This window comes from Globicephala melas, chromosome 3 (genome assembly GCF_963455315.2).
Source record: "Globicephala melas chromosome 3, mGloMel1.2, whole genome shotgun sequence".
Taxonomy (NCBI): Eukaryota; Metazoa; Chordata; class Mammalia; order Artiodactyla; family Delphinidae; genus Globicephala; species Globicephala melas.
Genome location: NC_083316.1, coordinates 145,136,419 through 145,158,985, shown reverse-complemented (window position 1 = coordinate 145,158,985; position 22,567 = coordinate 145,136,419). Strand labels below are relative to the sequence as shown.

At 45.6% G+C, this 22,567-nt stretch overlaps 1 protein-coding gene across 1 annotated transcript in view; it reads left to right on the top strand.

The window, feature by feature from the left end:
* LCP2 (lymphocyte cytosolic protein 2) overlaps window positions 1-22,567 on the top strand; it is a 43,862-nt gene that overhangs the window by 16,775 nt on the left and 4,520 nt on the right. The window contains exons 4-18 of the mRNA XM_030829965.3: window positions 953-1,018; window positions 1,432-1,463; window positions 2,066-2,103; window positions 4,727-4,925; window positions 7,086-7,183; window positions 9,574-9,640; window positions 9,742-9,825; window positions 12,637-12,662; window positions 12,779-12,798; window positions 12,891-12,998; window positions 14,353-14,383; window positions 16,574-16,586; window positions 17,287-17,416; window positions 18,905-18,954; window positions 22,316-22,410. Coding sequence (XP_030685825.1) covers window positions 953-1,018; window positions 1,432-1,463; window positions 2,066-2,103; window positions 4,727-4,925; window positions 7,086-7,183; window positions 9,574-9,640; window positions 9,742-9,825; window positions 12,637-12,662; window positions 12,779-12,798; window positions 12,891-12,998; window positions 14,353-14,383; window positions 16,574-16,586; window positions 17,287-17,416; window positions 18,905-18,954; window positions 22,316-22,410 — 1,057 coding nt within the window. The remainder of the gene's footprint in view (window positions 1-952; window positions 1,019-1,431; window positions 1,464-2,065; window positions 2,104-4,726; window positions 4,926-7,085; window positions 7,184-9,573; window positions 9,641-9,741; window positions 9,826-12,636; window positions 12,663-12,778; window positions 12,799-12,890; window positions 12,999-14,352; window positions 14,384-16,573; window positions 16,587-17,286; window positions 17,417-18,904; window positions 18,955-22,315; window positions 22,411-22,567) is intronic.

Here is a 22,567-nt window from a genome sequence, read left to right as displayed (position 1 = left end):
TCTTAGTTCTTGCTTGGGTTTAAGAGAACTTTTTTTAAAAATAACTTTAAATCATTTCACAGAACTTCAATCCCATTTTGAAGGAAAAGAAATTGTTGTTGACAGAGCTTGAGAAATTAGGATTAAGCTGCCAGTAACCTTGCTGTCAGGCAGTGGAGCAAGCAATAAAATAATGACATGCGAGCCTTATCGTGGACAAGGTCAGTCCCAGACCTCCCCACCAGAATCCGTTACAAGAGCATTTCATTTATTGATTTATTTGTGTGCTTGTATAAAAGTAAAAATGGGTCTCTTTCATTCTAAATGTGACTTAGAAATTACATAATTTTGGTCTGTTGACACTGCCCTTGACTTAATTAGTTAAGAAGAGCTATAAAAAAAAGAATGCATGTCACCAAGAAGGAGTCAGGGAGCGGAGAATGGAAGGAGATTTCAGACCCAAGAAGCGCACGGGAGCTCTTGTCAAGAGTTATGCAGCAAGCAGCTGATTCCTCCCGGTCTCAGAGATGGTTTGAAGATTCTTAGAGGTTAGATATCACTACAGGGATGCCAAACCCAGAGTCAGGGGACCTCAGCCCCGGGGAATGCTAACGCAATAAAATACGCAGTGGTCATGTCCAGATCATAAGGCTGCAGGATTTCAGAGGAAGAGGAGCCAGGCGTGAGCTGACCAGTCTCCACAGAGGGGCTCTGAGCTAGACTGAGGCCCCAGCAGAGAGCTTCCTGAGCAGGGACTGGTAGGGGGATGGAGGTGACAAGCTCTTCAGGAAGCGAGGAGCAGAGGCCCCACGGGGAGGGGCCTGGCTGGAGGCCAAAGGAACAGAGGCTGGCCAATACTGGCCCAGGTTCCTGAGGTCACACAGATCAGGGAACTTCAGGGCGCCGTGGGAGGAAGTTTGGGCCAGCGGGGAGATGACTGTTTTGTCACCTCCCCTGTCCCTTTATCTTGCAGGATTCTCAGTAAGTTGAGTCAAGAAATCAACAAGAATGAAGAGAGAAGGAGCATTTTCACACGCAAGTGAGTGGGGCAGCTGAGGTCCTGGTGTCACTTTAATGAAATGCAAGGCATTTGCAAACCCAAGTCTAACTTTAAATGGGACTGGTTTGGCCCCCATTTCTGATCCGCAGTGATCCTTCAGTCCAGGGGTCCCCCCCCCTCTGCCCTGCATCCTGCCCTGTGTCTGGGACATCAGGGGAACTTCCCCTAGAGAGTCAGACAGTCACAAGCTCCCAGTTGTGCCACCAGCATGGCTTTGGTGGTTTCCAGAATTTTCGGGTAGTCTGGCCCTGGTTTCAGAGCAACAGGGACCGCGGTCCTGGGTGGTGAGACATACCCTCCCCCGGGGGCTCCCCTTGCAGGGCTGGACTGAGGAAAGAGGGAGATCTCCCTAAGTCAGTAGGGCCATTAATGCAATGTGTTTGTCTTTACAGACCCCAAGTCCAGCGGTTTCCTGAGGAAACAGGTAAAGGTCTCAGGGGTGAGAGCAATGGCTTTAGGAGGTGACAGGTGCTTTGGTTCTTCTGTCTGCTGGTCCAGATTGAGGGGAGGAGAGATGTCACTATGCCGGGACACCTGGCTATGGCCCCTTCTCAGCTGGGACCCTCTGCAGAGACACAGTGAGGGACTCTGTGGGGTGCATGGAATGACCCGGGCCAGGCTTTGAACTGAGCACCTAAGCAGAGCCAGCCCTCCTGCTTCTGAGTCTTTAAGGCAATTATTCAGTTGTTAAATTGCACATCCTGTTAAAATGCAGATTCCTGGGTCCCACTCAGTCCTGCTGAATCAGAAGCTCTAGGGATAGGGCCCAGGGTATCTGCATATTTTAAAGCACTCTCAAGTGACTTTTATGCATGTGAAAGGTTAAGAACCACTGCCTCTGTCTGGCAGAATGAGCCCCTCAAGTAGAAATTCTAGAGCTGATACAGAATTGTTAACCCCCAGGTATGTAGCATGAAGGCCTGGCATGGGGCAGTGGTGGGGAAGGATCCCGGAGTGGGGAGCGGCTCTGACGTTCCTTCTTGCGGCTTCTTTTGGTACCGATGCTGGTGTTATCCTCTTCCACAGAAAGCCATGAAGAAGACAACGGAGGCTGGTCATCCTTTGTGAGTATGGGGTGGGCCGTTCTTCCACCTTACAGCTGTTTCCAGAGCGCCTTTGTCATAAGGAACCAGCATGATGCTGAAAGGAGCAAGGGCCTGATAGAGCCACCCAGGGCTCTGTGAAAGCCAGAGCCTTCTAGTAACTTTCTGGCTTTGCGATCCACGGGGTCTCTGGCCTCATCTACTCCCCTCTGCCCTTGTAGCACGAGAGCAGCTGTAGACGACACCTGAATCAATGGGCTTGGTTTTGTGCCACCAGCCCTTCACTTGACAAACAACAGACAGCGGGCTGGACTCGGCCATGGGCTGTGGGGTGCTGACCACGCCGTTATCCACCGTGCACACCTCCATAGCAGGGCCCTCCCCCAAACCCCTCCTCCACACGGTCTACGCTAAAGTAGATTTAAAATAGCCTTTCTCATAGGCTTACGTGCCCACCGGTGACCCAGAGGGAAAGGGAGCTCAGAATTAACTCTCAGCCCTGGAAAGACCTCAGGGATGGGCTGATCCAACTGGGTTTTATATTTGAGGGGTCATGATGACGCCTTTGAGAGTCAGATGAATTCTGCACACCTTGTCCCCAGGAAACTGCATATGTAGTCACCACGCTTGAAACCAGAGACTCAGGCTAAGAACTCCATTACGGCTCGTAGTCCAGTCTGCTCATTTTACAGATGAAGCAGCTGAGCCCGCTGGAGAACGTGACTTATGTCACACGTCTAGTTAGAGGCAGGCTGAGGACCCGGGTCGCCCACCCTCCGTCCAGGGGTCTTTCTGGTAAGCGGCTGCCTCTAGTGCCTTTAGGAAGCAGGCACTAAACCTCCCTTGTCCTGATGGGATTCTGGTAAAAGAAAGCATTGAATTTGGGAAAAAAAAAAAAAAAAAAATAGTGCTAGCTAAGTCTGTGCTTTCTACGTGAGAACAAAGGAATATGACAGATTAATTTTGTTCCAAAGGGAAAATAGGCCAGTTTCCCCCCAAATGTTTACATTTTTAGGCAGAAGCTGCATCTTTGCTGCTGCTTGCCATGCAGTCCCTCCCATGAGCTCAGCCTGAGGCTAGCCACCTCCATCTTCTCTGTAAACAGGGAGTCTCCACTAGCCACTGGCTACAACATTAGGGGTTCCATGAAGTGCCCAGCATTGCACAGGGCACTGGGGGGTGGGTGGAGATGAAGAACCCAATTCTATGAGCATTTTCTAGCTTAGATAACACATACACAGGGCAGAATATGATTAGGAACAAAAACACACATAGAAATATTCAAGTCAAATCACTGGGAGAAAATAATTTTTCTAGAAGCAGAGAGGAAAAGTCTATTGTTGAGAAGGGCTTATGGGGTAAAGGCCTAGTGGAAAGTCAGGAGCCACAGGGCTGGGATGTGCAGGCTGAGAGATTGCAGGGAGCCCCTGTAGGTCTAGGGGGCAGTCGGCATGGGCTGCAGAGGCGCTGAGGCCGTGGTTCTGAAGTCCCTCCCATTCATCAGGGGTTCCATCCTCTGTTCTCAAGTTATAGGAACACTGATGGCAGGACGAAGTCTGTTTTGGAGTTCGGGAAGGTACTCAACCTCGTCTTCCAATATTAGAAATATACATATTCTGCAAGTCAAAACATCAACACATGCATCTTTCACTTGAGCACCTTAGACAGGCTTCCTTAAGCCACCTAGTAAGGTTGTCAGGATTTCTAGGCTCTCAGTGTGCACCTTTCCTCGTCAAGTTGCAACCTCCTGTCGCTTCTTTCCACGCTGCCCTCGACTTTAGAGAAATGCCCTGGGCTCATTTACGACCCACTTGATCTTGACCTGAGAGTGATAAGCTAGTCATTGCTTGGCAGTTGATGGTGCCACTCCTGCCTGGGAAATCATTACTGTAACTGTCCACTTTCATGGGTTGCTTCAAAGGCAATCACCCAGCCCCTAGGGCTTAACTTCCCTGAGACCCACAGAGAAGCCTATGTAAAACACGACAAGTCATTTAAAATTTAGGAAGAGTCTCTTCCAAGACAGCAGCTTCACACTCAGTGCCAGATGTCACGAATAATAAGCTGTCGTTTTTATACGCTCAGCTCTCAGCAAAGGGACTAGCCCAGCCCTGACTATCCCCTCTCAGGCACAACTTAACCTGCCTTCTAGTTAACAGGCTTTGGTTATCTGGTTTCCCCATTAGGGAAGAAAGTTTCAAGCACAGTCACCCTAAGAACAGAACTGACAATTAACTAGGGGCATCACAAACACTCCTGATGTTTAGTCTTCCTCTTGGCAATGTCTAGAGTAAAAAACGTGTTTACTCAAAACAGCGGGCTCTCCCATCCCTCTGTTCCTGTATTCTCCAAAAGCAGTTTGTTCTGCTTTTCTCTGTTATGCAAAAAAAAAAATGTAGAGAACAATGCACTTGCCTAGCGGTCTGAAGACCTTGACGGGGGTCCCACGTCTGCATCTTGCTGGTCCTGGGATTTTGTACTCCCTGAGCTCAGTATTCCTCATGTGTAGTGGGAGGGCCATGCTAGTGCTGACTGCCCCCAAGTGAGGACCCCTGTGAGGCTTGGCAGAGAGAGAGTAGATGCGGGCACGCCTACTGCCAAGGGACCTCTACACACCGCGTTGTCCCCATCACCGTGTTGGCAGGATGAAGATGACTATGAAAGTCCCGATGATGATCAGTATGGGGAGGATGACGGTGACTATGAGTCCCCCAATGAAGAGGAAGAGGCCCTCGTGGAAGATGACGCCGATTATGAGCCGCCACCCTCCAACAACGAGGAGGCTCTGCAGAACTCCATCCTGCCTGCCAAGCCTTTCTCCAACCCCGGCTCCATATACATAGGTAACGGCCCTGGCAGCCCAGCCCCCAGCCCCCACTGATGTATGGGAGGCCAACGCCCATGGAGCAGAAAGCTTGGCATGCTGATGCCTGCTAACCTGCTGTGTGGCTTTGGGCGAGTGACTCCACCTCTCTGGGCCTCAGTTTCCTCATCTTTGAAATAGGACAATAACAATACAGACCACATAGGTTCGCTGTGAGGATCAATAATATTTATGATTTGCGGACAAATATTTATGATTGCAGACAAATCATTGCTGATGGTGGATGATACTGATCTGCCAGTGAAGGGTATATGGAAGTAATAGCTTATTTTGAGTGTTACTTTGGTACTCAAGAGGACTTTCCTGTTCCTCCCCACCTTTGACCAATTCATGATTAGGGGGCACCACTACACACAGACTGTCAGAATAAATACAACAATATTGAATGTGGTTTGGCCATAACTTTAAAATCTTTAAACAGTATTCAAGATTTTCATTGTCTATCTGCTCCTGTCAGCCCTTTTCTCCCTCATTCATTTATTCATTCATCCATTCAACAAAAATTATTGGTCTTCTATTATGAGCCAGGCATCATTCTAAATGCTGAAATTTAAAATCATCTGGAAAGAAGACACAGCCCTTGCCTCACAGGGCTTACACTCTAGCAGTGGTGGTAACAGCAAGTAGGCACATACACACTCGCATATCAAGGAGTGAGCTAGAAAGTTGATGATCCGTATCACAAAAATTAATACCACTAATCCTTTAGGCTGTATAACACGTGGCAATTTTAAAGCCCTTTCACGCTTTGTCGGCATTTCATTTTGTGTTTTGAAGCACCCTGCGTGATACAGGCAACAATTATCAAGCCTGTTTCATATGTAGACCCTGAGAAGAAACAGGTAACTAAGTCGTTGAGTGCCTCATACATGCCAGTTATGAGCATACAGAATGAACGAGACGGTAGACAGGCCTCACCCTAAAGAATTCATAGTCCAGGCAACATCAAACAAATGAGTCGCAAAATGACTTAATTAAACCATGATATATACTCAGGAAGACAAGCGCAGGAGATGAGGCTGGGACATATGCCTGATCTGGACTTGCTTCCCTGAGGATATGATATTTAATCTGAAACTTAAAGGGTGAACAGGAGTTGGCTAAGTGAGCATAGATGTGGGAAGGAAAGAGCATTGTAAGCAGTAGAAATGGCCGTGCAAAAGCCCTGAGGCTGAAAGGAGCATGACAGGTCAGAGGAGCTGACAGATGGCCAGAGGGGGTGCATTGGTATGAGATTAGACCAGGCTTGCTGGGTTCTGAGCCCCATCCTCTGTGGAACAGTGTTGCTTCCCCAGGACTGGGGCTAGGGTGAGGCAAAACAGGCACCCAGGGCAAAACATGTAAGAATGCTGTCACTTCCTCACAGTCCTGGCCTGCTCTTTCCCTGGCAAAGGGATGGAACACTGCCAGCCTATCTATCTGGCCCGGGGATACTTCTGTGATGACCAGAAGAATGTGAGGTTTTGTTAAGAGTCTGTGGTTTGGTTACAGGAGTCGGTGACTGGCTCCTCCCTTTAAGAAAGGAGGAAGTGGGAGGGGGGAGGACAACCCAGAGCATTTGTGAGGGGAGGGAAGGAAGGGGACCTAGAACAGGATCTTCAAGAGCCATGACGGTGGATTTCACCTTGCCCAGGCAGCTGGGTGTGCCTGAGTGTATGTGTGTCTGCGTGTGCATGTGTGTACATATGCATGTGTGCATTTGTGTGTCTGTACACGTTTACTTCTTTACAATTTTGTCTGAAAACACTCCCTCATGGTACTGGCTGAGTTAATGACTAAGAGGCCTTTTTTCATGCTTTCATCGACAAAACCTCTGATGAATACCTGTTCCCCAGAGGTAAGGCGAGTGTTGCTCCGAAGTATAAGAGTAAGACAAACTGGACAGGTACAGAGAAGGCAAAGGGCCAAGGACTCCCCACCCTGTACGACCCAGGTGTGGACACATCCCTGCCATGCTGGCTGGGGCTGGCCTTGGTGCTGGGGGGAGTCCGTGGGATCCAGCGATATGGAGATGCCCCCAGCCGGCGCTGGATGGGTTCCCGGAGAGCCCTGGGTGTGGCCCACACTTGCCTAGATGTAGCATTTCTCCTTTCATTTTAATGTCTTTGCATTTCCACAGACCGGCCCCATTCCGGGAAAGTGCAGCAGCCGCCCGTGCCCCCGCAGAGGCCGATGGCCGCCATCCTTCCTTTGCCCTCCGGCAGCCGGGCTCACTCGGTAGGCTCCATACTTTCTGTTATGCCACTTTGTGTCCACTCGATGATTTCCTCTGCAGAGAGAAAAAACTATAGACATCGTTATCCAATTCTAGCCAGTAAGAAAAAGTTATATGTAGGTCGGGAAAATGCATTCCCAAGTACTCACAGTGGGCTTTTTGGAGGATGAAATACTAGTGATTTTTATACACATCATAATGCTTTTATCATCGGTATTTTCTCTTTACCATAAACAATATAAGCTATTTGTATAATAAAAAGTCGCCTTCTGGTATTCATTGTGCTATTTTTTCTGACTTTTGAAATAAGTGAAAAATAAACTAATGGCACCTACAAGTATTTGGGTCCCCAGCCTTCCCTCCTGCAAGAAGACTTGCGCCACCTGCTGGCCAACATTTGAAATTCCACGGACAAAAGGTTTGAGACCCAAACGTGCAATGCCATGAACCCAGGGAGAGAGAGGCAGCAAACTCCCTTTCCTCTTTCTTCAAGCTTACAGTCTCAGATCCCGTGGTTCTACTTAACTAACAGGCACACCTCGTTTTATTGCATTTTGCTTTATTGCGTTTCACAGATATTGCATTTATTTTTTACAAATTGAAGATTTGCGGCAACTCTGCCGTGTCAGATGATGGTTAGCATTTTTTAGCAATATTTTAAAAGTAAGATATGCACATTGTTTTATTAGACATAATGCTATCGCACACTTAATAGACTTCAGGATAGTGTAGATGTAACTTTTATATTCAGTGGGCAATAAAAAAATTTGTGTGACTAGTGTTAACGAAAATTCAATTAACAATCGAACTAAGAAGAAAAAAAGAATTTTATTTGAGCCAAACTGAGGATTATAACCTGGGAGACAGACTCTCAGAAGCTCTGAGAACTGCTCCACCGGTCAGGAGCTAGAGATTCCGTTTCATATATTTTTGAGACAAAGAATCATATATCATATTGACAGGTTAGTATTAAACACAAAGTTCATCAGGGATGTTTTGGTCAGGGGTGTACCTACAGAGTGAGCCTTTAGGTCAGTGTGACTCCCTGACAGGATGAGAAAGAAATACTAACCTTCAAAGTCACAATGGTGGTTTCAGAAGAAAGGTACCATTTTTCTCAAAGTTTCTTTATATCCTCCTGCCTTGAGGAGGTCTGGTTAATGTATAATACAAATGCACATTGCACATTAGGAAAGGCCCATCACCAACGGAGGCATATTGTATGTGTTTCAGTTCTGACTTAGTTTGATTGTCCTGTCGTAGAGAAATTTATGATTTTTCCTCATCACTAGGCTTCTTTTGATTTTTGCTTTATGGCGGTGGTCTGGAACCGAACCCGCGATATCTCCGAGGTAGGCTTGTATCCAGAGAGGCCCGGAGAAGTTCGGGATCAGAAGTCAATAGTTGCAAATGTGCTCTCTTCACAAAGGACCAGAGCGCTTTGACAGCTGTGATGAATGCCGAGTGTCAGGGCTAGGAGGAGGGAGAGGACATATTTTCCCCAAAGTTCACAATCCAGATCACACCACAGTCGGGACACTTCATCTAAGAACAGATGGCTTCCTCCTGCTTTTGCAGTTTTATTACAGAGGGGGCTCATGGAGCTGAATTTATCTACACATGCATTTTGCCCTTGAAATCTGTAGCGCTTCACCTCACTCTTGGGGTGCAGAATTCATTCATTCAATCTACAGACATTTATTGAGCCGCAGTGCCCAGCAGTGTTCTAGCTGCTGGGAATAGAGTGTGAACAAGACAAATAAGATCCTTGCTTTCATAAAATTTTTATTTGGGTTAGGGGTAGATGGATGATAAACAAGTATAGAGATGTATAAACAAGGTAATTTGAGTAGTAACGTGTGGTTAGGGAGACAGAAGACCAGGGAACATGGTGGTAGGTGGAGAGGTGACATTGACCTGGACAGGATGAGCCAGTTGTGGCGAGAGCTGGAAAAACAACATCCCAGGCAGAGGAAAACACAAGTACAGAGATGCCAAAGAGTGCATAAGCCTGAGATTTTGCAGGAACCGCAGGAAGATACTTATGGTGAGAGTCCGGTGGGCACTGGAGAGAGGAGCGTACAAAGATGTTGGACGGGTGGAGAGGGGGCAGCTCAGGCAGAGCTTTGCAGGCCGTGGTGAGTTTTAGTTTTGTTCCTAATGTGATAGGAGCAACTAAAAAGCTTGACAGGGGAGTGACATGCAGAAAACACTCTCACAGTGTGTGGAACAGGAAGCTCAGTTCAGGTGAGAAATGGGCAGGTATACGTGTGAGTGGAACATGGGGATGGAGGAAAGTGAACAGCTTCACACCTATTTAGGGCGATAAAGCCCTCAGGGCTTGCTGATGGGTTGGAAATGCTTCCTAATACATGGATTTCTTTTAAAGCAGCCACTACCGCCACCCCAGCCCAACCACGAAGAGCCTAGCAGAAGTAGAAACCACAAAACAGCAAAGCGTAAGTATAGGGGCTGCCCTCTCTTGCCCACCAGTCCACCCACACCCCTGCCCCAGCCGACTGCTCTCTTCTTTGAACTGACTTCAGTGTTTCCCTTTCAGTCCCTGCCCCTGCCATAGACAGAAGCACGAAACCACCCCTAGATCGTTCCTTAGCTCCGTTTGACAGAGAGCCCTTCGCAATAGGTTGGTATCTTTTATATTTGCTGCATAGTAACAGTGGCCAACATTTATAGAGTGCTTACTGCATGCTTTTCACAGGGACCATCTCGTTTAACTATCCCCACAATCCTATGAAGTGGGGGCTATTAGAATCATCCTCATTGTACAGATGAGGAAACTGAGGCATGAAGAGGTAACTTACCAAGTTTACTCAGCTACCAAGTGATGCGGGGGGGAAACCCAGAGTCAGAGAAGCCTGATGCGGAGCTCCTGTCCTTAGCCCTGTGCTGGGCCTGCTTCTCCATAGGTGCCATCTGTGTACACACAACCATCCCATGTCCTCCTGAAGGAGGATGGGGAAGCACCTGGGCTAAGAGGCAAGAGGCCTGGGACAGCTGTTGTCGGCTGCCTTGGCTGCTAACTTAGCAGCTCACTGACCACAGGAATGTTGCTTTTTCAGAGCTGTCTCCTTATTTGTAAGGTGGGTGCTCTGTAATGAGAAAATAGTTTATAAAACTCTAAGGTGCTATTCAAATGTCAGAGTTGTCTTTTGTTGTATGAGTGGTTGACCAAACTGTAGGTATACTACAGTTCTTTCCTGCAGAATTGGCCCAGAGTATTCTTGGATTGCAGTTCCCTCTACATAAAGCTATCTTAATCCAATTCTAAACCTTAGCTACAATTTATCGAGCACCTACTATGGGTCAAGTGCTTTACTTACCACAAATAAGTTACAGTTGTCTCTCAGTATTCATAGGGGGGATCCCTGGATCCAGGATCCCTGTGGATATCAAAATCCAGGGATACTCAAGTCTCTTATATAAAATGGTGTAGTATTTGCATATAACTTATGTACATCCTCCCGTGGACTTTAGATCATCTCTAGAGTACTTATAATACCTAATACAATATAAATGCTAAGTAAATAGCTGTAAATGCAACATAAATACATGTACATAGTTGCCAGTGCATGGCACATTCAAGTGTTGCTTTTTTAGAACTTTCTGGAATTATTTTTCCAAATATTGTTGATCTGAGGTTGGTTGATTCATGGGTGTGGAACCCATGGATATGGAGAGTTACCTCTACATTATCTCTAGTCCTCACCCAAGCCCAACAAAGAGGGAGTATTCTCATCCTCACTTTGCAGATGATAAAGCTGAGATTCAGAGAGGTTGAGTAAATTTCTCAAATTTGCATAATTAGGGAATTGCAGGATTTGAACCCAAGTGTTTCTGACTTCACAGTGGGTGCCCTTTTCCACCACATAATGCTGAGTTGGATTAAAGACACCTTTTCCTGACAGTACCAGCTCTACCCTTGAATTACTCCCTTATCCGTGATGTTTTGGGAGAATTAACCTCTTACAATGCTGAGACTCTTATCGGGAGACTCCTAACATGCCCAGGGAATATGCATAAATCAGCAGATGTTTTTAAAAGAAAACCTATTCATTATAATGATACAATTTATATCATGATATCTAATGATATAAATTTAAGTTTTCTGGGTACCCCTCTGAAGTAGGGTTTCCACCTCAAACCAAAATTTTATAAATAAGGAACATTTTTTATACCACCCAACTCTCTCCCACTAGTCAGTGAGCTCTTCAACAGTGGAACAAGAGTCTTAGGGCCTATCATGGACCAGGGATGTATTCAGTCTTTAAGGAATAAATCATGTTGCGAAAATGCAACTCCAGAAGGATGTATCACCATTCACCCTAGGGTGTTAACTGAGCTGGGGTTGGAGGGAGTGGAAGAAAGAGAAGCTGTCTAACAATTGTCAGCACCCATGGGTCATTGCCTGGCCCTGCATATAAATTGTCACCTGATCCTTAGAGCAAATCTATGCAGTTTTAAACTATAATTCTTATAGCAAACCTATAATTCCCATTTTACAGGTGAGGAAATTGAAACTCAAAGACTTTAACTTGCTCAACATCATACAGGATTTGCTTCTAAACCTGGTTGAATCCAATTAATTAATGCCTTTATTACATTGAAGGCATAGGGCATATCTACTCAAGGGAACTTCAGACAGAATAAAAAAAATACATTGATTTGAATAACTTTGCAACGCAGAGTTCTCAGGTATGTCTAGTATTTCTTCAGGGAGCCTGCATGTCATCTGTTCCAAGAGAAAAGTAAAAGGAAAAAAGGAAGGAAGGGGAGAGGGGGAGAGAGAGAGAAAGAGAGAGAGGGGAAGAGAGAGGGAGAGGGAGAGAGGGGGAGACAAAGAGAGAGAGAGAGAGGAAAAGAAAAGAAAAAAAAGGAAGGGAAAGGAAGGAAGAAAGAAAGAAAAACAAAAACCAAAACAAAATGATTTGCAGCCCACCAGGAGAATCTCCTGAAACCCTGTACCCCAAGTTAAAAAATTTTCCAGAAACTAAGTGTAATACCTTACATAATGGCAAATGTACTAGAGGACTGAAGGCAAATTAACCCCTCCATGGCAAATGGGTTTATTTCAGATATGAAAATAAACTTCGGCTGTATAAAGAAGTTCTGGACAAATGAAAGAGACATAAAATCTCAAGAGGGCATTAATCCTTTTCATCATCAGTTATATTAAAAAAAAAATGGAAAGCAGCACAGAACCCACAATACTGTTCGTATGTACACAACACTGTGTGACCCTTGGGCAAAGTCATTTAATTTGTCTGAGCCTCTAAAATTAGGTGCTCTGTAAGGGACACCTCCAGGTCTAAAGTCTATGATTCCTCAATGCTAAAACCCAAGCAGCCCTCCAAGGGGCTTGGATTCATGTTCATCAAACAATGTTTTAATGCTTAGTTTTTAAACTCAAGGCTTACCTGCTGTTTGTCACTTACAGGAAAGAAACCAGCGATTTCTGACAAGGTAAGCTTTCTCCTTGTTTTGTTTCGTTTGTTTTCGTTTTTGTTCTGTTTTGTACCTTGTCTTTATCCTGTGGAAAGTGCTGAGGACACTCACACATCTTCTTTCCTGCCTTGTAGCTCTCTGCCCCAGCGGGAAGGTGAGTGGTTCTGGGCACCTGCGTGAGGGTACGTGGCACGTGTTGTAAGACTCTTGTTTGTTTCCCACACATCCTTTCTCTCAACTCTGCAGGCCTCTCGGGGAGCATTTACCCAAGATACAAAAGCCCCCGTTGCCACCAGCCATGGAAAGGCATGACAGAAGCAGCCCCCTGCCAGGGAAGAAGCCACCTGTGCCAAAGTAATTGTCTTCTGTTGCTTGAGCTTGTCGTGCAGAGGGGGTGATGTGAACTCCTGCCTCGTAGAAATAGCTCTGCGTAGGGACCCAAAGCCATGGTGCTCCCGGGTGGAAGTGGGCTCATTTTGCTGCTGGGGCTTGAGGAGTGTTCAGGCTTCTCAGGTTGGATGTAGAGTGCCTGGGTCACTTGGAAGGACGTGGCAATCTAGCACAGAGAGACGTAGAGAGATGCTTCCTTAGGAGCACAAGAATGACTGCCATTTGTGGAGAACTTCTCCTCAACCAGTCAGATTTTTGGTTGCATTTTCCTTCCATCACAAGGTGTAGGAACTATACCTACCATTCTGTATTTCCATATAGGCAGTGGAGAGGAAATCACTGTGGGAAGTGTTAGGTCACTGTTAGTGTTTTCCTCACTGCTCAACCACGTTTTATGGTGACAGAATACCAAAGTCAGTTCTAATATTTCTAACTTTACAGTCTTTTGGGGCCTAGTTAGCCAATGGCACAAACATATCTGGGGTCGGGCCCAACTCTGCTCCTTACTAAAGACAAAAGCAAAGCTTCCGTTGACCTCACCTGTGCAATCAGGATTCATAACTATGGCCCTTGCTTGGCCAGTGTGAGGACTAAATCAGGGCCAGGCTCAGGGTGCATCAATAAAACCTCAGTAACTGAGTTAATATTTTAATGGACTCTTCTAAAAACTCAAAATGAATGTCAAAAATATCATAATGAACAAAATATCAAAGTTTCCAAGAAACACAGGATGCGATGACGTGAGGCATCCGACAGGAGGCGTCCAACACATCGTCCTCCTCGTGTCCCTCTCTCTAAGGAGAACATGAAGCGGGCCCAGGCAGCTGTGCCCACCACAGCTCTCAGGCCGCTGTCATCAAATCTGTTTGACCAGCTGGTGCATCAGGGAAAAATCCCGAAGCAGCAGCATTTCCCAATTATCTTCACTTCACACGAAGGGTGAGCCCCACGATGGCTGTTTTAAAATATCGGCAAAGGAGAATGTTTCCTAAAATGTTTTTATTTGCTTGGAGAAACATCTACTCAGTGAAATTTAATAGCTCCTAAGAGTTAGTTTGTTGATTAAACATTTTTTTCTTTAATGTAATGATTGACAGCAGTAGCTACGCAGAATAAAGGTTGTCTAGCTCAGCTCACAGTGATGACAGAACACTGAGTCACCGAAGCTCCCTCTCCCTTGCTTCCCTGCCGGGGACTTTGCTTCCCATTTTACCACGGCTCATGGCTTTGATTTCTCGTTATTAGATTAAGTGAAACTATCTATATTCTTTGAAAGTCTTTATACTCAGTTCTTTTCCTTTGCCCTGATTCATTTCAGGCATGGATGGGGATCAGACAGAAGAGAGAATGTAAGTACTCAATGTCACGTGGTGAATGCTTGGCACAGGGAAACCGCTATAGGCTCTGAGGAGGTCGAGGCTACCTCTGCTCTGCCTTCATTGAAATCCAGCACTGGGAGCCAGGCCTGCACACAGTAGGCTCCTGAATACCGCTGCCCGGTGGGGCCTCCATCTTCCCCTCCTGCCCACCGTGCTGCATTGCTTAACTCCTATCCCTCTGAAGGTTCCTAGGGAGGATGCGTTAGTCTCAGCCCTATTACCAGGTGGTAATTAGCAAGATGAAGGGGCAGTAGGTAGAAGGGAGAATAAAGGGAGAGTCTGGGCCTCACAGCAAAGTTTCCTAGGCCTCTGTTTTCCCCTTTAATACCTCCATGGCCTAAGAAAGAGGGGAAGCAGCATTTATTGAGTGCCTACTATGTACATGTTACCAACCTAGCTACTTTTGACAAGCCGTTTGCCTGGGACTTGCCCAGTTTTAGCAATGAAAGTCTCACGTCCCAGGAACCCCATCACTTTCAGGCAAACAAGGACCAGGACAGTTGGTCATCCCAGCTTTACATATGCTTTGCATTTAATGTCCCTGTGAGGAGTCACTGTTTCTCTTTCACTAAGAGGAAATGGAAGCTTAGAGGAGTAAGATACTCACTGTAAGTTGCACAGCTAGTCAATAGCCAGGATCGAAATCCAGGTCTGTCTGATTTCCTCGATACTGTAAGCTGTCTGAAGGCCATCACACCCCTGCCATGTTCAAGGGCTCAGCCCACAGGTGCCTGGTGTTTCATAGCTCTGTGCTGGATGCTGTGCTAAGTTATGATGGAGACAGGCAAACCCACGGACCACATGCTAAGGAGCATATGATCACAGAACGAGCTACAGAGGCGAAGGGAAGAAAGTGATATATGGGGGTTGAGGAGACAAGGGTGACGTTTAGAGATGTGGCCATTGAATGATGGGAAGGACACAGGATAGACACCCCAAGAGAAAGCTCAGTGCGTTCCAGCCTCAGGAATATCCTCAGCAAAGGCAGGTGAGTGGCGATGCCCGTGGAGCCTGTGGGGACGGTGAGGACAGCAGTCTGGCTGCAGAGCCATAGGGACAAAGAGGAGATAAGGTTGAAAATGAGGGTAACGTCACATTCCTGAGGTTCCCTGTCTCTGGAAGGACTGACACCTGTTGTCATGAGAATCCAGAAGTCTTATGTTTTGGACCAGAGGAAACATGGTTGCAGAAGTGTCAAAGACCAATTTCATTCTGGGGATTCCCTGAGTCCATGTGTATTTATCTACGCAGCCCTTTGCTGGGACTCCTTCCCAGTTGGCCAACTGGGATGAGTGATTCTGGCTCTGATCCTTCTTGCCTCATCTCAGTGGTAGGACTAGGGACAGCAAACTTTACTGAGCACTCCACATATACCAGGCACAAGTAGTAACTAATTTGATCCTCACAACAACCCTTGAGGAAGGTGCTCTTTCACCACCACTGTGCTAGCCTAACAAAACAAGTCCAAGTTGGCAATTTTGGTCTACTAGTCAACGGCAAAATCATTCTTGCCTCTCTGAACATCATTTCCTATCTGAGGAGTAGAGCAAAGAGCCCCTCCCTTATCTATATCAGAAGGTTGTCCTAAAGATAAATGTGCTGAACCGAGCGTACACACCTTGGAAGCTATTTACGAATCAGTAAGGTTGCATTGCTTTTAAGAGGAGCGGCCATTGCAGAAGAAGGTTAAGCTTTGGGTCAGGCAGATTAGGTTTGAATCAATTTCTGTAACTCTTGGCGAGTTAGGAATCCCTCTTGGGTAGCATGTTTCCATTTGTAAAGTGAGAATGTTAAATTCTCGAAGGGTTGCTTGAAGAACGGGATGAAATATTGTATATGAGTCTTTGGGGCACATAGTAGATATCATCATTATTAGTGTATCTTTGGGTCCTTTTAGACACCTCAGAAGCTATTTTATGTTAACTATATAAAGAGTGTCTCAGATTGGAGTGTCTTTAAATGATCGTTTGTATTAAGAAATCATAAATTATTTAGCAAGTTTTACTGTTCTCCACAGTATCTTTATTATGGAGACACACAACTGCTAAAGAAAGAAAACAGAGACATTTCTATGATTGAGAAATACAGAAATATAGTTACTCTTTGAGAAATTGTGTTTTGATGATAGATTAATGTCTTTTTTTTCCTTCCCCTTACCAGGATGAAGATGATGGTATGTTCAGAAAGGCTTTCTTACAACTTATAACCCGTTCCTTCATTTTTCTGCTCAGGCATTCAGATGGAATTATTTAGTACAGAAACTCTATAGTATCCAGTATAATTGTAAAATTAGTATTAAGTAGATGTATGTCAGTTGGTATACTGCATAGTTATAATAAAATGGAGTTATTCGGCTGGGTTACCAAAGAGAACTGTTAAGTTCATGCATAACAGGGCAGATTACTAGTACAGCAAAATTGAAAATTGCATGTACAGTTTGATAGAAAACATTCTAGTATTTATGCTCTCTAACACATGTGGCTAAAGGATCACTAACTGCAGATGAATGACATAGCATAAAATTTGGCTTTCATAAAACAAAACTTGTGAATCTTTTCTGAAATTCATATGGTTTCCAACTGACAATTTTCTGCCAAGTTAACATTTCAAAAATGAAAAAAAACATAAAATAAATGTGTGTTATGGAGAATGATATAGAATGGCAGCATTTGAAACTGTATTCTAAGGCGATAAATCATCTAGAAAAACCTTGGGGGGTGGGCTTCCGACCTACCACTTCCTAATGACATTTGATCTTTTGGATTTTTGTAGCTCCCTTTAGACTAGCTATTTCTAACTGGGGAGCAGTGCTGGGATGTTCCTGTGACACTTGGATCCTGACAATCTGCTTTCTTTTTTCTTTTCCCCCGAAGTACATCAGAGATCTCTGCCCCAGCCAGCACTGCTCCCCATGAGTTCCAACACCTTCCCTTCAAGATCTACTAAGCCATCGCCCAAGCACTCCGTCCCATCAGCTCACCTGCCCGGAGCCTTCTCAGAAAGGTTTGTGCTGACGTCATTCAGTTCTAACCTAGCATTACGTCTGGGGCCACTGATACTGAGCGAATGTCGGGTGGGTTGAGAAAGAAAGAAATGAGCCGCTGGTCATAGGGTCAGAACATCTTGGGTCTTAAGAAACAAAACCAAGCTGAGCATAAAGAATTGCATATGTTAACTCACTGCTGTCCTCTGAGTCTCTGTGCTTGGGGGTCAGAGGGATACAGAATTGACCGCCCTGTCATGGCCCCAGACAGAATGGACTCTTTGGTGGGAAATAGGGAATGTTTTCACTCTGTGAGCTAAAACAAAGAAACAAACACTCAAGAAACCCAATTGATTTAATTAGTTGGATTCACCCTGCACCTTGGATGGGAAGACTGAGAAAACGCACCTTGTACCTAGCAGGTGGGGAGAATTCACTGCACAGGCTCTGTCCCCAGCAGGTCTGTTTTCTCAGTTGCAAGAGTGTTTCTCAGGGTCCATGATTAGGCAGGCTGTCAGAGGCAGAGGCACGGACAGGAGGAAGACTCAGGTCGTGTCTCATAAATAAGCCGTCGGGCTGCCTTGTAGTGCCCTCGAGGGTTCATCCACCAGCACTTTGGGCTCATCTTCTCCTTCACTACCCAAAGGGAGAGGCTCAGTCCCCACCCTAATGATGGGAGAAAACTCACCCACCAGCAAGACCCCTCCACCCCTGCCAGATATCTGGAAGGATTCTCAATTTTTTTCGTTTTCCCTGGGTGCCTCTTGCTCTGATTTTCTGCTGCTTCCTCTCATTCTTCCAGCTGTTTTCCTTCTTCTGCCATGTCTCCCATTTTCTCATGCCACCTCATCCCACCTGGGGCCCCAGCCCTACCCTTCATTCTTACAAGATAACACTCACACGAGATTTCTGAGCAGAGCAGACTTTTACAGAAGGTTTGGGCTAAAGGCTAGGGAAATTGCCGCTCAGCGTGGAGCAGACAGCATTTCGGGGCCTCCCTCAGGCCCTCGTCAGCACCACCCCAGCCCCCAGAGATGCTGCTTCTGTCAGCTGCAGCACCACCGAGCCCTCTCTGTGTTTCTCACCTCCCTACCCTCTCCTTATAAACCCCTAGGCCCTGGGGATGCACCACTCCCAAACAACACGCCCATTTAATATATTTTCCTAACTGAAAGAGAAGTCCTCTCCCCAGAAGACTTCTGTCATGCTGCAAACTCAAAGTCCTCAAACTGCAGCTGACTTTTTAAAGTAGCTTTTAAAGCCCTTTACACAGTTCTTTGGTTGCTTTTGCTCTTTGGCTTGAGAAGCTTGTTAGACTTTGAGATGGTCCATCTTGGGACAGCAGTGAAGTATGTCCAACAAGTTCCTTCTCTTTGCCCTGCTTCCGTGGTTTCAGGGAGGGAGTGGGAAGTAATAGCAAAAGAAGCAGCATTTCCCCAGTCCAGGCTCCCCCTCTGGCCCCTTAAACCTAACCCAACATAAAATCCGTTCTTTTTCTGTCTCCACAGCAACAGTGGTTTTTCGCAGAGTGCCTCCCTGCCGCCATACTTCTCTCAAGGTTTGTACTCCGGGCTCTAGTGGTCTACTCCCGCCAATATGCCATCATGACTAGACGGCCAACCTGTCCCAAAGCCTTTTGGCAACGGTTTTGTTGTTTCCTAAAAGTATCTGACTTCCTCATTCAGCCCTTAACTCAGTTTCTGCAGTGTGCCAGAGGCTGTTGGAGTGATAGGATACTACACAGAACACCACAGACACACGTACACACACACACACACACACACACACACACACACACACACACACACACACACACACACACACACACACACACACACACACACACACACACACACACTTCCTCAGGAAGGCAGCCTTGGCATTCATCTTCCCACACAGAGCTTTTCCTCCCTGCTGTTTTTATATGGTGCTTAGGACAGTGCTGGCTTTCTCTGTAGTTTTGGTTTCTATAATGAATCTAACCTGGAGTTGCTAGCTGAGGAACAACTTTAAAATACAGTTTAAGAGACCCCAGGCCCCAAGATTCTGATACAGTAAGTCTGGGTGAGGACCTGCATTTTCAGTAATACCTCCTCTGGGTGTCCATGATAAGTATCTGCTGAGAGTGTCCTCAGACTTTAAAATACATATAGATCACCTGGGAGTTGTGTTAAAATGCAGATTCTAGTTCAGTGGGTCTTGGATGGGACCCGAGGTTCTGCATTTCTAGCGAGTTCCTGTGCGATGCTGGTATTGCTGGTCCATGGACCGCTCTGAGTAGAAGCAAAGACCTAAAAGGTAGGACTAGACTGTGTTTATTTTTTATCCTTAAAGACTTGCAAGTAACTAGCACATGGTAGGCACTTTAAAAATATTTGTTGAATGACTGACAAATGACTATGGAAAGTCACCCAACTCTAGTAAACAGATTTTTTTCTCATGCTAGGAAACTCACCTCGTGTTACCAGATTTTCTGATTTTTTTTCAAGAAAAACTGGAAATATGGCTTTTAATGTGAAATTACCCAATTTTTAAAGGTTGACTTAAGACTTTTAAAAGTCCTGTGAGGAAAAAACAAAACACTCTTCTTTTTTTTGGCACTCATGGCACACATACAGGAACACCAGTACCGTATGTGTTATAAATAGAAAACTACTTTAGTAAGTTTAAATGATAACTCAAGGGTAGAACTTTTTTCAGGAGCACATCTATTACGTTCAGCTGGGTACATCATCCCATGTATGTGTGAGACCCTACTGCTGACACCAATGAAATCCACTACGTTTTCAATGTTTCCTAAGCATTTGAGGATATAGTGTCCATATTCACTATATGGCTTCCACAGTTCCACCACACACACCCCTCAATTTTCCAGTGTCCACAACTCATTATTTTGTGAACCTACGTTGTGTTCCTTGCCTGGCCCCTGCAGGCATCTGAGACACTTCACTTATAGCAGTATCTCACAAAGTGAATTCCACAGACTTCTATGAGTTGGTGATGGGCATTATTAATATAAACAGTTGGTTCATTTTTTTGGAATAGAGTCATCCCTCTAATATGGGAGGGGGATTGGTTTCAGGACCCCACAGATACCAAAATCCAAGGATGTTCAAGTCCTTTTGTAAAATGGCGTAGCACCATCAGACCTTCACGTTCTCAGGCTCCACATCCACAGATTCAACCAACCCACTGGCTGAAACAATCTGCAGTTGGTTGAATTCACAGATGTGGACCTGTGGATGCAGAGGGCTTACTTTACTACCTTAATCAAAATTGAACCCTTTTCTCCTAAGAGTACCAGGACACCTGGTCCTCAGTCTAATCCTCCACTGGCTGTCCCAAGGTCAGGAAGATAAAGGATGTGCTGTATATTGTCCAAAACCCTTGAGGATCTAGATGTGAAGGGTGGTGGGTGACTGCAATGAAAAGTAGTATATTGTCTGTCATGAATAATGGCTTTGTAGTGCTAGCCTGCAGCTGCAGAAGCAGAGAGAGAAGAATTCCTCAACTCTAAAACAGCCATGCACTGTAAGCCTTGATTACACTGCTCTCCCATATAGCTAGATTTCATTCATTCAACAAACCTTATAAAAGTGCCTGCCGTGTTGGACTGCAAAGGTGGGCATGGGGAAAGTCTGGAGCCTTTAGAAGGAAGATCAGCAGCTCAGGCTAGCCTGATCTGCTTCTTTAGAAACAGGGAACCTCATCTCAAGTAATCCAGGTGACATGGCTGGGAAGACTCTGGTTCTTCCCAAGTAACTCTCCTCTCTCAGTGGCCCAGGGGCAGGCAGTTTGCCCCCCGTGGTGTATTGTAGATGGAGTAACAGCCCCGGTGCAGAACCACCTGGAGTGCTCGTTAAATGCATATTCCTGAGCCTGGGTGATACTGGGTCCCCCTGGACTTCTCATTTATGCACAGTAAAGTTCAAGTCCTGGCGCTGCCACTAAGAGCACATGCTTTATTTAGACTCACTGAGCCTTTGTTTCCTGATATTCAAAAAAGAAGATAATACCCACCTTGTGGGGTTGCTGTGAGAATGAAAGGTAGCATACACAGGTGCCTTACTCAGGGCCTGGACAGAGTAGTGCTGACTAAATGTCTGTTGAATGAACAAATGAATGACGCATGAATTATTAAGAGAACATTCAACTCACAGAATTTCCCAGGCTTTAACAGCTGTTCTGGCACACAGGAGACAGCCTTGGCGATTATAAATCAACCAAATCAAACCTTTCCTGAAACACATCCTCTTGGAAAGTTTCAGGGAACTGTCAACAAGAAAAAAAGGTGTTAGAAAAGGCGAAGCACAAGTGCTGGGTAATTTATAGAACCCAATACAGACTTCCTGATTGATCAGATAGTTGGCGGGGCTTTCTATGGAAGTTGAACCTTTCTACCTCTGTAGAAAATTGGGTAAAGAACAGCAGATAGTAAACTCTAGTTCTAAAAGCTAAAACTATTCTGAAGGTAACTTCACCTCCTCTTGGGTAACAAATTTCTTTTTGTGAAAACAATGAGAACATAATTATTTTATCACCGCATTGTCATCCCATGGGTGGTGTATATGTAACGTGCACAATGAAGCAATCACTCAAATGTGTGGTAGTGTCTCAGAATTTCACTGGCCTGGCTACAGAACAGCCCTGTGGTTTCGAACAAGTGACTTTTTTTTTTTTTTTTTGCATTATGCAGGATCCCAACCAGGGATTGAACCCGTGCCCCCTGCATTGGGAGCACAGAGTCTTAACCACTGGACTGCCAGGGAAGTCCTGAAAATTATATTTGAAGCTGTGGTTTCTTGAAACGTTAACTGCTGGGAATAACTGCAAGGGCATTTTGGGGGGGGGGGAATGTGTTATGACAAGTGAAAAATTGCTTAAAGTAAATGAACTTTCAGAATGCTCTACTTTTGAAGGCCCTAGCAACAGGCCACCTCCCAGAGGTGAAGGCAGGAGCTTTCCCTCGCCAGCCCCGACCAAACCTCAGCTGCCATCGCCTTCGGAAGGAGAGGTAAGATAAAGCATATGTTCCTACTTTCTTTCCACCCCAGGAAATGAATCATCAGAAACTCCCATTGAATACTCCCTTGTTCTTTTATCTCCTATTAGTCTTAATTTTTTTAGCGAAAAAATCAAGAGGAGGACTCAGATGAAAAATAATATGTTCT